Source organism: Pagrus pagrus (genome assembly GCF_965226575.1).
Source record: "Pagrus pagrus genome assembly, chromosome: 22".
In the NCBI taxonomy this organism is placed as follows: domain Eukaryota; kingdom Metazoa; phylum Chordata; class Actinopteri; order Spariformes; family Sparidae; genus Pagrus; species Pagrus pagrus.
In genome coordinates this window covers 3,468,569-3,485,300 of record NC_140204.1, presented here as the reverse complement: position 1 = coordinate 3,485,300, position 16,732 = coordinate 3,468,569, and the positions used below count along the sequence as shown (strand labels likewise).

The window sequence follows — 16,732 nt, the reverse complement described above, 5'->3', positions numbered from 1 at the left end:
ATTCAGTATCATCATAATAACTTCTTGTACTTTCTTATCTTAAGGGACCAGGCACACAGCTCGTGCATTAGAGACGAGCTTATATGTCGCTGCAGTGGGCAGGAAGTGTGAACACGTCAAAGTATGCTGCGGCCAAAGCCACAAGTGAAGGTGATTGAGTTGTGTGGAAAAGGAGAGGAGGAGCTCTCTTTCCTGGATTATTATCAATGCAAAGTAGAAGTTTTTCTCAGAAGCAGAGCGACAGTTGGAGGTGGACATGGGGCACACTTGGCTCTCTGTGCTGGGGTTATTCTGTGAGTACGTTGCTGACTTTCAGAGGCAGACTCATGTTTGTTATCAACATGGTGGTTATATAGGCAGGATTTGTTTCTTGGTTCAGAGTGGAGACTTTTGTTTAATATACTACTTGACTGCTTATCTTTACACTGGCTTTTGCACACATATTTGCACAGTGATTGTACGGCATATGGTCCAAAGGTATTTTTATGTATATATCTTTGGAATTCAGTTTATTGATTACTGATATATTTATTTTAAAGAGTTTTTTAAATGTGTGTCCTCTCTCTGTAGCTCTGTAGCAGAATATCATCACAGAAATGTGTGATGCTGTTTATATCTGGATTTTAAATGCCTGTGATTCTGGTCTAATGAAGTTTTAATCTTTGTTTTAGTGCTGAATACACTCCTCTACGGACATGCTGAAGGTGATCAACTGTCTTTTCTCTAATTTTAATTGGGTTTTTTTTCCTGTTTATCACCTACTGTATCACTCTTGATCACTTCCTCCTTTTCTGTTTTTTTTTTACGTACGTATTACTTCCCTCGATCGATCAATACACCATATGACGTATGAGTGATTTTTCATAATCGTACATTTCTGTATATTACTGAAATTATTGTGTCAGTAACACACAAAATGATTATTTGTTATTATTAAATTTTTGCAATTGATGAAAAAAAACAAAAAAACGTGATACTGGCCAGCTCATCGCAGGGCCCTCTCTGATGGCAGAGGCTGCCACACAAGGTGCCAACTGCACATCAGGATTTCGGGACTCAAGGATACTTCGACATGTAGCTCAGTTCCGCCCAGGGAGGCCGGGATTCGAACCAGTAACCTCCTGAATGCTAGTCACCTCTCTACCCACTGAGCTACTATATATAATACAATGCTAACGTAGCAATTAAATAAAATACTGAGGTTAATAAAATAAATTCTGCGTTTTTTTTCGCTCAGGGCGTCATGCAAGCTAGGACGTTCACTGGCTATAGTTACATTGGACTGAGTCATGAAATTTAAATTATTAAAACTCCCCTGGACGAACATGGACGCTTTTCATCTATTCAGGACATGAGTAGTGGTGCACTCCTGCCTCTTGTGGTCAAAATAAGTATTACAGAATGAAACACTTTTAAAAATGAACCTTAATTTCTCTTGAAAAAAAAGCTTTTCACTTGGTTTCACACATACAGAAAAATAAAGTTCAATCTTTTTTTTTACTCTTACTTGAACTAAAAATAATTAAAAATGAAATAAAGAAAACCCAGGAAAAGAGAGAGAGAGAGAGAGAGACATGACATGCAAGAGATGTACTTGACCAAGTTTTACCTAATATGTCTCCAGTATTAAAAAATAATTCAGTGTTAATATTAATGCAAATTTGTGTCTTACAGTTCAACTATTTCTTACCTGTGTGGGCTGCACTATATAAACTGGACTTAATCACAGTGACATTAATTTCCATTTTTATGTCTTTGTTCTAAATCAAACAGCAAGCAGACCGAAGGCTGAACTGAGGGCTGATGACAGAGACATTCCTGTAGGGGGCAGTGTGACCCTGACCTGCTCTGTGAAACCATCATCATCTGGTTGGAAATACTTCTGGTACAGAGGAGAGAAACCCTCTGAACCTCTGAGCACTCAACTCTCAGCTGGACCAATCAGAGTCTCAGAGGAAGGAGTCTACTGGTGCAGAGGAGGAAGAGGAGAGCCAGTTAACTACACAGAGTACAGTGATCCAATCACCATCAACAAAATTAGTGAGTTTGACATTTGTTATGGAAACAGAATTTAAATCATATATTGTATTTATATTTGTTGATTGATTAGAAAAAAGACATGATGTGGATTTAACATTTTGTCATTTTGTTTCCTTTCTGTGAATTCTTGAACATGAACAGGTCCAAACAAGGCTGTTGTGACTCTGCAGCCGAACTGGTCTGAAATATACTTTGGAGAGAGGATCACTCTCAGATGTGAGATCAAAGATGGAGGAGACACTGAGTGGGAGTATGAATGGAGAACAACCAGCTCAGTAAAACCTTCATATCAAAGTGAACACAGTATTACATCTGTTTCTGAATCCCACCGTGGAGACTACAGGTGTAAGGGCAGAAAGAAACATACGCAGCTTTCTTCAACAGATTGGAGTGATCCCATCAAACTGACAGTATCAGACAGTAAGTCACATCACATTTCTTTCAAAGTGAAGATCATACAGCTCATCAAAAGGCTGTTTTTGTTCATATATATCTTTAAAGTAAATCTTCAGTATGTACTGATTGTGCAGAATGTATCTGATCCACTATCAATACATGTTTTCATTAAAAAAATCATTTTCCAACAGGACCCGATCCTGTCCTCACTGGGTCTCCATCATGGCTGAGTGCTGGAGCCTCAGTAACTCTGAACTGCAGAGTTAAAGATCCATCTGCAGGATGGAGGTTCTACTGGTATAAGATTGTTCCTGATCCATCAGGCAACATCTACTACTACAGCTATAAGCTTCTACCTGGCAGCAGCAGTGGGACTGAACAGGATTCCTACATTGTTCATGGACAGACACACACAGCAGGATATAGGTGCAGAGCTGGAAGAGGAGATCCAGTGTTTTACACTCATTACAGTTACCCTAAGTTTGTCTGGTCTGCAGGTCAGTGTGTTTCTCTCTCTTAAGAAACAGATGTTATATCAGCTCTGTTCATCTTGTTTCTAAATGATGATAAACATACAGTATCTTGAAAAAAAGAAAATGAATTTACTGTGGTCTTATGATCTTGTCTCTCTCGCTAGCGTCAAGCTAAACTTCATTTTTTCCACCTTACTGGGTGGAATTGACTTGTTTCCTTCTGTCCTCACTCTTTAACATAAAACACAAAAAGAGAGATATGATATCTCGGCTAAAACTCTGCTCTCATGTGCAAAAAGTACTTTTAGTCTGGATACTTCAGCTCTTCTTCTGCTTACAGCAGCTGTAGTCACTTGGTTGTCTATCATTTAAAATGTACTCAAAATGGTAGCAAGAGGTCAAAGTAGGAATCATAATTTTACCAAAATACTGAACTTTGTTGCAATAAAAACAAAGCTAAGGACTATTTGAATTGAGGCATTTTATATCTGAAGATCTCTGTGCTCTGTTTGACCTCTTATCACATGTTGTTTTTCAGATATTCACTCATCAGCGTCTCTCACAGTGAGTCCTGACAGAGCTCAACACTTCACCTCTGACTCTGTCTCACTGAGCTGTGAGGGAAACTCTGCTGAGTGGACAGTGAAGAGGTTTTCAACTGAGAACAGATACCCGTCAGACTGCACCGGCTGGGGGACAATGACTGGATCAACATGCGACATGAAGACTTCCAGGTCCAGTGATGCAGTGTACTGGTGTGTGTCTGGATCACTAGAGATCAGCAGTGCAGTCAACATCACTGTACAGGGTATGATTTCATTACATTAGTTTTTCTTTGACTTATTATTTCAAACATCCCGTTGTGTGTTGAGGAGTACAGTACACTGACATGTTAAGAGTTCTGCCCAACACTCTGCTTCATGATCTCTCCACTCATTAATGGTTTTCACTTAATAAACATAGTTATGTATTTAATCACACTGTGATTTTAACCATGTATAAATATAGAATATAGATTTGTGGCTGATCTGTTCTTCAGTTTTTAGGTCCATGATCACCATTTAAAGTCCAGTGTGAAGGATTTAGTGATATTTAGCTGTGAGTTTGCAGATTCAGCTAACTGAAAGGGTTCTTGAACAGTGAGACACACAAGGTGTATGAAGATGAAACGTCAGATTTTATGATCACTGTTAAATCAATGAGGAAAGTCAAAGAAACAAACCCAGTATGTGTCTTTTCTCATCTCTCTACATCCACTCATTCTCAAGTTCCTCAACCAGCTGATCTCTGACTGAAACCTGGTCTTCTTTGACTGTTTAACAGGTGGAGATATGATCCTGCTGAGCCCGGCCCGTCCTGTGACTGAAGGAGATCCTGTTAGTCTGAGCTGCAAATTAAGACGTCAAACATTTGACTCCACTGTGTTTTTCTATCACAATGAGAAACTGATTCAAAGTGACAGCAGATGGGAGTTAAATATCTCTGCAGTGTCAAAGTCAGATGAAGGATTCTACAAGTGTCAACACTCAGGACAAGAGTCAGCACAGAGCTGGATGTCAGTTCAGGGTGAGTAGGATTAAAATACTTGCTGCTTTTTTATGCAAACTGTTTTTTTTTTACTTGGAAAGAAATTCAGACGAATGTTGTTTTCCTAGTTGATCAGTTGTATCCAAAGCACGATCAGACAGACCACAGTGACCACACTGTGGGAGAAAGATGTCTGTGTTATGAGTTCACTCTGTGATGGACTGACAGTCTGTTCAGGATGTAACGTCGCTCTCATCAGATGTGAGCTGGGATAATCACCCTGTGACCCTGCAAAGGATAAGAGGCTACAGATAATTGATCATTAAACAGTTTTCTTTCAACAATGAAAAAACACAGTGAAAGTGATCAACTTGTCTCTTCAACACTGAAACACAAGGTTTTGTCTTCACAAATGTAACATTCAGTAATGCGACTTAAAAATTAAATAAAGAAACACACTAAAAGAGAGAGAGACACGCAAGAGAGGTCCTTGACCAAGTTTAAACTAAAATGTCTCCAGTATTTATGAAATATCTATCCATCCATGAGGGAGGCGTCCAGGGGGCATCCGATACAGATGCCCAAGCCACCTCAGATGACTCCTCTCGATGTGGAGGAGCAGCGGCTCTACTCCGAGCTCCTCCCGTGTGGCGGCGCTCCTCACCCTATCTCGAAGGGAGCGCCCCGCCACCCTGCGAAGGAAACTCATTTTGGCCGCTTGTATCCGGGATCTTATTCTTTCAGTCACGACCCAAAGTTCGTGACCATAGGTGAGGGTAGGAACATAGATTGATCGGTAAATCGAGAGCCTCGCCTTACGGCTCAGCTCTCTCTTCACCACGACGGACCGATACAACGACCGCATTACTGCGGCCGCCGCACCGATCCGCCTATCAACCTCACGCTCCATCCTTCCCTCACTCGTGAACAAGACCCCAAGATACTTGAACTCCTCCACTTGAGGCAGGATCTCTCCCCCAACCCGGAGGGAGCAAGCCACCTTTTTCCGGTCGAGAACCATGGCCTCAGACTTGGAGGTGCTGATTCTCATCCCAGCCGCTTCACACTCGGCTGCAAACCGCCCCAGAACATGCTGGAGGTCCTGGCCTGAAGGAGCCAACAAGACAACATCGTCCGCAAAAAGCAGGGATGAAATCCTGTGGCTCCCGAACCAGATCCCCTCCGGCCCATGACTGCGCCTAGAAATTCTGTCCATAAATATAATGAACAGGACCGTTGACAAAGGGCAGCCCTGCCGGAGTCCGACATGCACCGGGAACAGGTCTGACTTACTGCCGGCAATGCGAACCAGACTCCTGCTCCGGTCGTACAGGGACCGCACAGCCCTTAGCAGAGGGCCGCCGACCCCGTACTCCCGGAGCACCTCACACAGAATGCCACAGGGGACACGGTCGAATGCCTTCTCCAAGTCCAGAAAACACATGTGGACTGGTTGGGCAAACTCCCATGAACCCTCGAGCACCCTGCGGAGGGTTTAGAGCTGGTCCAGTGTTCCACGGCCAGGACGAAAACCGCATTGTTCCTCCTGAATCCGAGGTTCGACTATCGGCCGAATTCTCCTCTCCAGTACCCTAGAATAGACTTTACCAGGGAGGCTGAGGAGTGTGATCCACCGATAGTTGGAACACACCCTCCGGTCCCCCTTTTTGAATAGAGGGACCACCACCCCGGTCTGCCAGTCCAGAGGCACCGCCCCCGACTGCCACACGATGTTGCAGAGACGTTTCAGCCAAGACAGCCCCACAACATCCAGAGACTTGAGGTACGCAGGGTGGATCTCATCCACCCCCTGTGCTTTGCCACTGGGCAGCTTCCGAACTACCTCAGTGACTTCAGCTTGGGTGATGTATGAATCCACCTCCGAGTCCCCAGCCTCTGCTTCCTCTATGGAAGGCATGTCAGTGGGATTGAGGAGATCCTCGAAGTATTCCTTCCACCGCCCGATGATATCCCCAGTCGAGGTCAACAGCTCCCCACCTCGACCGTAAACAGTGTTGGTGGAGGGCTGCTTCCCCTTCCTGAGGCGCCGGATGGTTTGCCAGAATTTCCTCGAGGCCGACCGGTAGTCCTCCTCCATGGCCTCCCCGAACCTTTCCCAGGCCCGAGCCTTTGCTTCCGCGACCGCCCCCGCTGCAGCACGTTTGAACTGCCGATACCCGTCAGCTGCCTCAGGAGTCCCCCGAGCCAACCCGGCTCGATAGGACTCCTTCTTCAGCTTGACAGCATCCCTTACACTCGGTGTCCACCACCGAGTTCGGGGATTGCCGCCACGACAGGCACCGGAGATCTTACGGCCACAGCTTTGGACAGCCGCGTCCACAATGGAAGTGGAGAACAAAGTCCATTCGGACTCAATGTCCCCAGCCTCCTTCGGGATCTGGTCAAAGCTCTCCTGGAGGTGGGAGTTGAAGACTTCCCCGACAGAGGGTTCCACCAGACGTTCCCAGCAGACCCTCACAGTACGTTTAGGTCTGCCAAGTCTATCAAGCTTCCTCCCCCGCCAGCGGATCCAACTCACCACCAGGTGGTGATCAGTTGACAGCTCAGCCCCTCTCTTCACCCGAGTGTCCAAGACATACGGCCTGAGATCAGATGATACTGTAGCACCCCGTTGCCACAAACCAAGGTATCAACGCCCTTTAAGGCAGATGCAGACAGACAGCAGCGTAAGTTTGCAAAAAGTAAAGCGTTTATTCAAGAGGCAGGTCGATTTCAGGTTCTCTCTCTCTCTCTCAGCCCAAGTGAGATAAATCAAAAATAAATCCAAACTACAAACAAACAAAATAAATACCACCAAGGCAGTGGCTCACTAACTGCAAACACAACACAAACAATCATCAATAATCCGTCACAAAACAAGATAACATGACTAAAGAAAAACAACAAAAAAATACAATACAAATTAACATATTACACTCACCAGCGGCACAGTCAGCCCTCCCACAAAACCCTCACACAGACGATCTGCCCAGGCAACACAGTCACACAAAGGCGAGACGCCTCCCCGACACTGGGGCTTCCTACAAACAGATTCGTCCATTAAAGTCATTATGAGAACGCACCCGGGATGCCGCAACATTATCGCACGCCGTTAGATTTTTACTCACCGCCGTCCCAGTCAGCCACCCTCTCGACCCACGGAACACAACAGCGTGCCAGTCCTCCGTGACAGGACAAAACCGGAAAAATGACCGCACGGGTCGCCAACAGGTGCCTTTTATCATACAATCAATTCGTTCACCGGTCCGACCAGACCACACACCTGCGTCAGTTCCACCCAGCCACAATACGACCACAAAGTCGATCATTGACCTCCGGCCTAGGGTGTCCTGGTGCCACGTGCACTGATGGACACCCTTATGCCTGAACATGGTGTTCGTTATGGACAAACTATGACTGGCACAGAAGTCCAACAACAGAACACCGCTCGGGTTCAGGTCAGGGAGGCCGTTCCTCCCAATCACACCCCTCCAGGTATCACTGTCGTCGCCCACGTGAGCGTTGAAGTCCCCCAGCAGAACGATGGAGTCCCCGGTTGGAGCACTCTCCAGTACTCCTCCCAGGGACTCCAAGAAGGCCGGGTACTCTGCACTGCCATTTGGCCCATAGGCCGAAACAACAGTGAGAGACCTATCCCCGACCCGAAGGCGCAGGGAAACGACCCTCTCGTTCACCGGGGAAAACTCCAACACATGACGGCTGAGCTGGGGAGCTATGAGCAAGCCCAAACCAGCTCGCCGCCTCTCACCGCGGGCAACTCCAGAGTAGAAGAGAGTCCAGCCTCTCTCAAGGAGTTGGGTTCCAGAGCCCAGACTGTGCGTGGAGGCGAGCCCGACTATCTCTAGTCGGTAGCACTCAACCTCCCGCACCAGCTCAGGCTCTTTCCCCCCCAGCGAGGTGACATTCAATGTCCCCATGGCTAGAGTCACCGTCCGGGGATTGGGTCGCCGGGGAACCCGCCCAGGACAGCCACCCAAAACACACCGCACCGGCCCCTTCTGATCCCTCCTGCGGGTGGTGGGCCTACGGGAGGGCGGGCCCACATCGCTCTTTCGGGCTGTGCCCGGCCGGGTCCCGTGGGCAAAGACCCGGTCACCATGCGCTCGCCTGCGAGCCCCAACCCCGGGCCTGGCTCCAGGGTGGGGCCCCCGTGACGCCATTCCTGGCGACGTGAACTTACTCGATGTATTTTCAATCATAAGGGCTTTATGAACCGCTCTTAGTCTGACTTGTCACCTAGGACCTGTTTGTCTTGGGAGACCCTACCAGGGGCATTAAGCCCCGGACAACATAGCTCCTAGGATCATTCAAGTGCTCATACCCCTCCACCACGATAAGGTGTCGGTTCAAGGAGGATGAAGGAGGATTTATGAAATAATTCAGTGTTAATATTAATTTAATACAAATCTAAGTCAGTTCAACTATTTCTTACCTGTGTGGGCTGCACTATATAAACTGGACTTAATCAAAGAGACATTCATTTCCTTTTTTATGTCTTTGTTCTAAATCAAACAGCAAGCAGACCGAAGGCTGAACTGAGGGCTGATGACAGAGACATTCCTGTAGGGGGCAGTGTGACCCTGACCTGCTCTGTGAAACCATCATCATCTGGTTGGAAATACTTCTGGTACAGAGGAGAGAAACCCTCTGAACCTCTGAGCACTCAACTCTCAGCTGGACCAATCAGAGTCTCAGAGGAAGGAGTCTACTGGTGCAGAGGAGGAAGAGGAGAGCCAGTTAACTACACAGAGTACAGTGATTCAATCACAATCAACAAAATTAGTGAGTTTGACATTTGTTATGGAAACAGAATTTAAATCATATATTGTATTTATATTTGTTGATTGATTAGAAAAAAGACATGATGTGGATTTAACATTTTGTCATTTTGTTTCCTTTCTGTGAATTCTTGAACATGAACAGGTCCAAACAAGGCTGTTGTGACTCTGCAGCCAAACTGGTCTGAAATATACAGAGGAGAGAGGATCACTCTCAGATGTGAGATCAAAGATGGAGGAGACACTGAGTGGGAGTATGAATGGAGAACAACCAGCTCAGAAAAACCTTCATATCAAAGTGAACACAGTATTACATCTGTTTTTAAATCCCACCGTGGAGACTACAGGTGTAAGGGCAGAAAGAAACATACGCAGCTTTCTTCAACAGATTGGAGTGATCCCATCAAACTGACAGTATCAGACAGTAAGTCACATCACATTTCTTTCAAAGTGAAGATCATACAGCTCATTAAAAGGCTGTTTTTGTTCATATATATCTTTAAAGTAAATCTTCAGTATGTACTGATTGTGCAGAATGTATCTGATCCACTATCAATACATGTTTTCATTTAAAAAATCATTTTCCAACAGAACCCTGGCCTGTCCTCACTGGGTCTCCATCATGGCTGAGTGCTGGAGCCTCAGTAACTCTGAACTGCAGTGTTAAAGATCCATCTGCAGGATGGAGGTTCTACTGGTATAAGATTGTTCCTGGTCCATTAGCAAACTCCTTCAGCTATAAGCTGCTACCTGGCAGCAGCAGTGGGACTGAACAGGATTCCTACATTGTTCATGGACAGACACACACAGCAGGATATATGTGCAGAGCTGGAAGAGGAGATCCAGTGTTTTACACTAATGACAGTGACCCTAAGTTTGCCTGGTCTGCAGGTCAGTGTGTTTCTCTCTCTTAAGAAACAGATGTTATATCAGCTCTGTTCACCTTGTTTCTAAATGATGATAAACATACAGTATCTTGAAAAAAAGAAAATTAATTTACTGTGGTCTTATGATCTTGTCTCTCTCACTAGCATCAAGCTAAACTTCATGCTTTCCACCTTACTGGGTGGAATTGACTTGTTTCCTTCTGTCCTCACTCTTTAACATAAAACACAAAAAGAGAGATGATATCTCGGCTAAAACTCTGCTCTCATGTGCAAAAAGTACTTTTAGTCTGGATACTTCAGCTCTTCTTCTGCTTACAGCAGCTGTAGTCACTTGGTTGTCTATCATTTAAAATGTACTCAAAATGGTAGCAAGAGGTCAAAGTAGAAATCATAATTTTACCAAAACACTGAACTTTGTTGCAATAAAAACAAAGCTAAGGACTATTTGAATTGAGGCGTTTCATATCTGAAGATCTCTGTGCTCTGTTTGACCTCTTATCACATGTTGTTTTTCAGATATTCACTCATCAGCGTCTCTCACAGTGAGTCCTGACAGAGCTCAACACTTCACCTCTGACTCTGTCTCACTGAGCTGTGAGGGAAACTCTGCTGAGTGGACAGTGGTGACGTTAAATGAGAACAGATACTGGTCGGACTGCTCCGGCTCGGGGACAATGACTGGATCAACATGCAACATGAACACTTACAGGTCCAGTGATGCAGTGTACTGGTGTGAGTTTGGATCAGGGGAGTTCAGTAACACAGTCAACATCACTGTACAGGGTATGATTTCATTACATTAGTTTTTCTTTGACTCATTGTTTCAAACATCCCGTTGTGTGTTGAGGAGTACAGTACACTGACATGTTAAGAGTTCTGCCCAACACTCTGCTTCATGATCTCTCCACTCAATAATTGTTTTCACTAAAAAAACATAGTTAAGTATTTAATCACACTGTGATTTTAACCATGTATAAATATAGAATATAGATTTGTGGCTGATCTGTTCTTCAGTTTTTAGGTCCATGATCACCATTTAAAGTCCAGTGTGAAGGATTTAGTGATATTTAGCTGTGAGTTTGCAGATTCAGCCAACTGAAAGGCTTCTTGAACAGTAAGACACACAAGGTGTATGAAGATGAAACGTCAGATTTTATGATCACTGTTAAATCAATGAGGAAAGTCAAAGAAACAAACCCAGTATGTGTCTTTTCTCATCTCTCTACATCCACTCATTCTCAAGTTCCTCAACCAGCTGATCTCTGACTGAAACCTCGTCTTCTTTGACTGTTTAACAGGTGGAGATATGATCCTGCTGAGCCCGGCCCGTCCTGTGACTGAAGGAGATCCTGTTAGTCTGAGCTGCAAATTAAGACGTCAAACATTTAACTCCACTGTGTTTTTCTATCACAATGAGAAACTCATTCAAAGTGACAGCAGATGGGAGTTAATTATCTCTGCAGTGTCAAAGTCAGATGAAGGATTCTACAAGTGTCAACACTCAGGACAAGAGTCAGCACAGAGCTGGATGTCAGTTCAGGGTGAGTAGGATTAAAATACTTGCTGCTGTTTGCTGTTTTTTTTTTTTTATTTGACTCAAAAGATATTCAGATGAATATTGTTTCACTAGTTATTCCAGCAGTGTCCAGGCCTGAAAGCTCTTCATTTCCTGTCCTGTTGATTGTTGGGCTGGTTTGTGGAGTCGTTCTTGTTCCTCTGCTCGTTTTGTTTTGCTACAGAGCGTCCAAGGGTGAGACCTTCTTCTTCTATTATCAGATGTTTTTTAATGATTCAAACACACACACATACTCTGATCTCATGAGATAGAACAGCAGTATAACAACCATCTAACAACAAGTGTCTCTTTCACAGATTCAGTCTTCGTCAGGTAGGTGCAACACTCTCTCATCTCATGTTGAGCGTAACATCAACACATTTTTATGTTCCTATTTAAATGTTCTGTATCTGATACGTGTTGTAGACCAGTCCAGTCTGAGAGCGCCAACGCAGATCGTGTGGACTACGAGAATGATCATTACTCCGCTCTTCACCATGGTAAGCAGTTAAACTAATCTTTATTTTCTACATATTATATTTTAAGTAATCTAAAAAAATCTTAGTTTGTTTGATAAGTATTGTAAACTAACCTTGGCTTGATATTTATTTCTCTGTAGGTGATGTTTGTCTCTATGACACAATCGGAGACTGTCAAGAAGCTGAACATGGTACAGTTTATACCTTTTTATTCACCATGGAGCTGTTAGAAATACTAGAAGACTATTTTATTTAACTGTAAATGACTTGTTGACAATCCTTGAGCATATTTATTTGTCTGAAATGACATATTTTAGACTGAGTTACACATCTAACAGCAAATGTCTCTTTCACAGATTCAGTTTTCGTCAGGTAGGTGCAACACTCTCTCGTCTCATTTTCAACATAACATCAACACATTTTTATGTTCCTGTTTAAATGTTCTGTATCTGATACGTGTTGTAGACCAGTCCAGTCTGAGGGCGCCAACGCAGATGGTGTTGACCACAAGAATGATCATTACTCCGCTCTTCTCCACGGTAAGCAGTTAAACTTATATTATAAATCTGATCTTATATACTTATACAGTGGGGTCCAAAAGTCTGAGACCATTGAAAATCTCTAATATTGTCACGTAAACCTGGAAATAATCAGAAAGTGCTCAGAAAGTGTGAGACTTAGCATCAAATCATTTCCAGACTCAGGGTTTGTAAAGGGGCAGTGCATGTAACAATACAAACTGTAAAACACTTGACAGAAACTGGATCAGTTGTATCCAAACACAGACCCAAAGTGACCACACCATCAGAAGATCAATAAATCAAGCTTCGTTCCCTGAAAGATAGAAAAGCAACTTCATCACAGATACACAATTTGATAAATACACACAGGTGAAGTCTGACAGAGGAAAGCTGTCTTGTAGTCGTCTCGAGGACGATTAGCCGTTCCTAAACCACTTCTTAGTTGGTGAAGCAAGACCAAAGACTGGAGGAGGGTTAAGAAATACCAGAATTCTTCAAACAATCAACTTTTACCTCAAATTGTTAAGATGATATTATCATTTGCAATCAAATGAAAATAGAGTTGCTGCGTGGTCTCAGTCTGTTTGAGCCTATAAACACATTTTAAATGATCAAAACAATCTGAGGTCTCACATGATTCATTTGTTGTTTACAGTTAAAGTGATTAAACGAACTTTGGCTTGATTTTCATTTCTCTGTAGGTGATGTTTGTCTCTATGACACAATCGGAGGCCGTCAAGAAGCTGAACATGGTACAGTTTATACCTTTTTATTCACCATGGAGCTGCAAGAAATACTAGAAGACTATTAACTGTCAATGATTCACTGACAATCCTTCTCATGTGTTCTTTTATTGATCGTAAACACAGAGAGGGGGGAGAAATGTGACACAACATGTTAATCTTGACATCAACCTCAGTCTCTTTTTTGTTGGCTTTGCTTTTTCTTTCAGGTCAATAAAGAAATCTGTATCAACTAAACCAATGGAACGGACGACAACGTGAAAAACTCCATCTGTGTACTTTCACAGCTGTTATGTGATCACTGTGTGCAGCTGTGCCGTCCAAATAACAAACAGTATTTTGTCAAGTTAATCTAATAGCAGCTCATTTAAAATAAATGTATCATATGGTTTTAATCTTCTGTTGTATTTGGTATTAAGAGTTTAGATTATCACATATAATAACTGAAATGTTTTGTTGTTAACGTCCGGTATGTTCTGACACCTTTGTTGTTGTTTGTTGTTGCCTCGACACTCGGTACGAGGTGATAGTGCAACTTTAAAGTCAGCATCTTTTGTAGTTTCTGACTAAAAAGAGTTAAACATTTATAACATTTAATGTATTTTATGTGAAAAACACATCCTGTTACACATACAAGCTTTCTTCTGTTATTTTAAAAATGGCTTTTTTACATATATGTGTGTATTTTTAAAAAGTGGTTGACCATTTTTGCATCAATAAACTTGTTCCAGCAACAAGCTGTCAGCAGTGTTCCTCATAGATTTAGAGGGAACAGAAGGAATATAACTGGAGTTACTTCAGTTTGAAGTCTCTTCATATTTGTGTCGGTATCAACGTTCCTCTTTTTACTTCCAGTTGTCATGGCAGAAATTAGGGTCAAGGGTCACAGCATGGTTCACACTGCCAGACAGAGTCACAGAGTGGTGCTGCCACCATGTGGTGAAAACAGGAACTGAATTTAATATGTATTCATTCAGTTACACAGTGCTGGTGGGTCATAAATAATCAATTCAATTCAAGAAACTGTATTTGTCCCCGGGGGGCAATAATAGCATTTAAGACATAACACACTGTCGCCACCTGCTGTTTTCGACTCAATTGGTCAAACGATTGTAAATAGGCCGATGTTTTCATGAAAAATAGTGACTTTTCTTTAAAATATTCATGAAAAATACAAATTCAATTAAAATCCAATAAAAACAGGTGTGTCTCATTCAGCCAGTATAGGATGACATTTGTGATCGATTTCAAGAAAAATATTGACTTATTTTACTGTCATGTTAGATGTCTTTAGGAAAAAAACAAACACAAGCAGAGATCCTTTATCTTCCATTACAGGAAGATATTATATCACATTTATGTTGTAGACCTGTTTATACTGTTACTGGGAGCACTGGGGTCCAGCTGCTCCCAGTCAGCCTCAGTGGACGGCCCCATACCAACTCCACTAACCTGCCTCCTGTGAAAGCTCCACAGCTGTTTGAGACTTTAACTTGAAGCTGGAGTTGGTAATTCTGTTCAGAGGCATTTTTATTATATCTGTATGAAATGTCTCAACATCCAGACAGCAATCAAAACATAAAACAACATGGAAACACAAACAACCCCTGGTCTCTGACAGCGACAGCTCTGTAATAACTTCATCCAATCAGATGTAGCAGCCAGAAGATATTGTATGGACAGACTACCTGTCAATCAACCTGTCCTGACCCGCCCACCCTGCGCTGACTCCGCCCATCACTCACTGCGCGTGACCGGAGTCTCTTCCCCGCACCGCTGCAGCTGTTTACGGACAAGAAAGACAGAAAGTACAGACAGACTTCTCATCAGCAGCTGTAGCTGCAGCAGCTTGTACTGACAAACACAGCAAGAAAACAGAGACCGAACTGGAGAAGCTACAAACAAAAAGACGTCGGTGGCTCCGGAGGTGAAACGAGTCAACGTTGGAGTAGCTGTTCAAAGATGGCGACAGCTGGAGGAGCCGAAGTCCTGAAGACGGACGCCATGTTAGCTGTTTCTCTGTTGGACAGGTAATGAGCCGGTTTGTGTTGTTGGGGAAATGTTTTATTACTTTCAACGTAGCTAACGTTAGCTCCTTATGTTGCTGTCGTGTGTATTAACCCAACACTGACATGTTAGCATCGTCAGCTTGTAGCTAACGTTAGCTAAGCTAGCTATGATCGAAACGTATTTACATGCGACGTCACCGTTTACACGCAGACCAACGTTCACAGGTACTGTGGTTCTGATCCATACAGCAGTGTTCACACATGCTCTGCTACTCTGGGCTGTTTGGACATTAGCCAGACGAGCTGTTTGTGAGAGGCGACTACTTCTTGTGTGCTACACGTGTGAAAGGTCAAGTCCACTGTTCAGAGGTCATGTGGAGATTATATCTGTGAATGTGGTTTGTATTGTAGTTGTGAGCTGATGTTATTTATGTGACGTTCATTCATACAGACTGTGAACAACCGAACCAAAACTAGCCTTGCTGAAGCCAAGTAACGTTTCCTGTGTTTGATTTCGGTGCAGCGGCAGTAAAAAAGAAAGAGAAATTGCCCCCTCAGAATATTTAACAGCCCCCTCAGTCACTTCATCCTGCAGCCAGGCCTGACCTCACACCTCTAGGATGAAACTGTTGGACACACCAGTGAAATGTGGACCTCCCTCTGGAGTATTTAACAAGCTAAAATGAGCTGATGGGCCTCAGTGGTGATTTAGATCTATCTGAGTGGTTCAGCTGTTAGCATCCAATTCTATATCATAACTATGAATTATTTTTATTATTATACACATTCTCCTAAAGCACAGGTTACCATTAACCCTTATTATGACAGTTGTATGCTCCCCCTGCTGGAGCCTGCTGGTAACTACTACTGTTGATGTCATAATGGCATTTTGATCATAAAACATGAGTAAACACAAACACAGTGTACTGTAACTGCTGCAGCTGACACTGAACACTGTGACCATAAACTATAGTCTAACAAGAAAATGCTCATATCAGAATATGAATAATAATATGTCTGAGGTCATAAAATGTAAATCCTTGATGTGATAATACCCAGAACTCCACCTGTGACACTAGGGGCAGATTGACACCATGTTTGACATATTCCTCGCCAAAAGAAACATGACAGTCATGTTGCATAACTTGTTAACATATAATAGATGCATGTTGTGTTTGGAGTGCAGAGAGAAATGAAACTCTACTGGAGTACCATGGATGCTGTTCATCTTATTTAGTATATGAGTAGTGGTGCAGTTTAGCCCCTTGTGGTCAAAATGTGTATTACAGAAAGACAGACTACT

The 16,732-nt window shown here is 43.3% G+C and overlaps 2 protein-coding genes across 4 annotated transcripts in view; both read left to right on the top strand.

Annotated features, from left to right (window-relative positions):
* The first annotated feature begins 6 nt into the window (after positions 1–6).
* LOC311251867 (Fc receptor-like protein 5) lies at positions 7–14,136 on the top strand. The gene is made up of 20 exons (XM_084344512.1): positions 7–150; positions 672–704; positions 1,774–2,040; positions 2,182–2,460; positions 2,628–2,933; positions 3,448–3,717; positions 4,233–4,475; positions 8,973–9,239; positions 9,381–9,659; positions 9,827–10,126; positions 10,639–10,905; positions 11,421–11,663; positions 11,753–11,872; positions 11,995–12,010; positions 12,104–12,177; positions 12,297–12,347; positions 12,513–12,528; positions 12,622–12,695; positions 13,379–13,429; positions 13,630–14,136. Exons 1-20 carry the CDS (start codon positions 84–86, stop codon positions 13,635–13,637), a joined length of 3,231 nt encoding a protein of 1,076 aa, XP_084200638.1. The 5' UTR covers positions 7–83; the 3' UTR covers positions 13,638–14,136.
* Positions 14,137–15,172: 1,036 nt separating this feature from the next.
* Positions 15,173–16,732, top strand: part of LOC311251657 (Fc receptor-like protein 5) — a 45,094-nt gene continuing 43,534 nt past the window's right edge. For 2 of the 3 annotated variants that reach the window (XM_084344201.1, XM_084344204.1), the window contains exon 1: positions 15,173–15,450. The gene's annotated coding sequence lies outside the window, so the exon portion shown is untranslated. Of the gene's footprint in view, positions 15,451–16,004; positions 16,095–16,732 lie in introns of those variants that run through there. The other variant, XM_084344205.1, reaches the window with a different exon arrangement.

Excerpts from the sequence above, each read along its gene's own strand:
- LOC311251867 (XM_084344512.1), top strand. The coding sequence starts at position 84 with ATGTCGCTGCAGTGGGCAGGAAGTGTGAACACGTCAAAGTATGCTGCG. Across the intron at positions 3,718-4,232 it reads AGTCAACATCACTGTACAGG|GTGGAGATATGATCCTGCTG; the intron begins GTATGATTTCAT and ends ACTGTTTAACAG. Across the intron at positions 4,476-8,972 it reads GAGCTGGATGTCAGTTCAGG|CAAGCAGACCGAAGGCTGAA; the intron begins GTGAGTAGGATT and ends TAAATCAAACAG.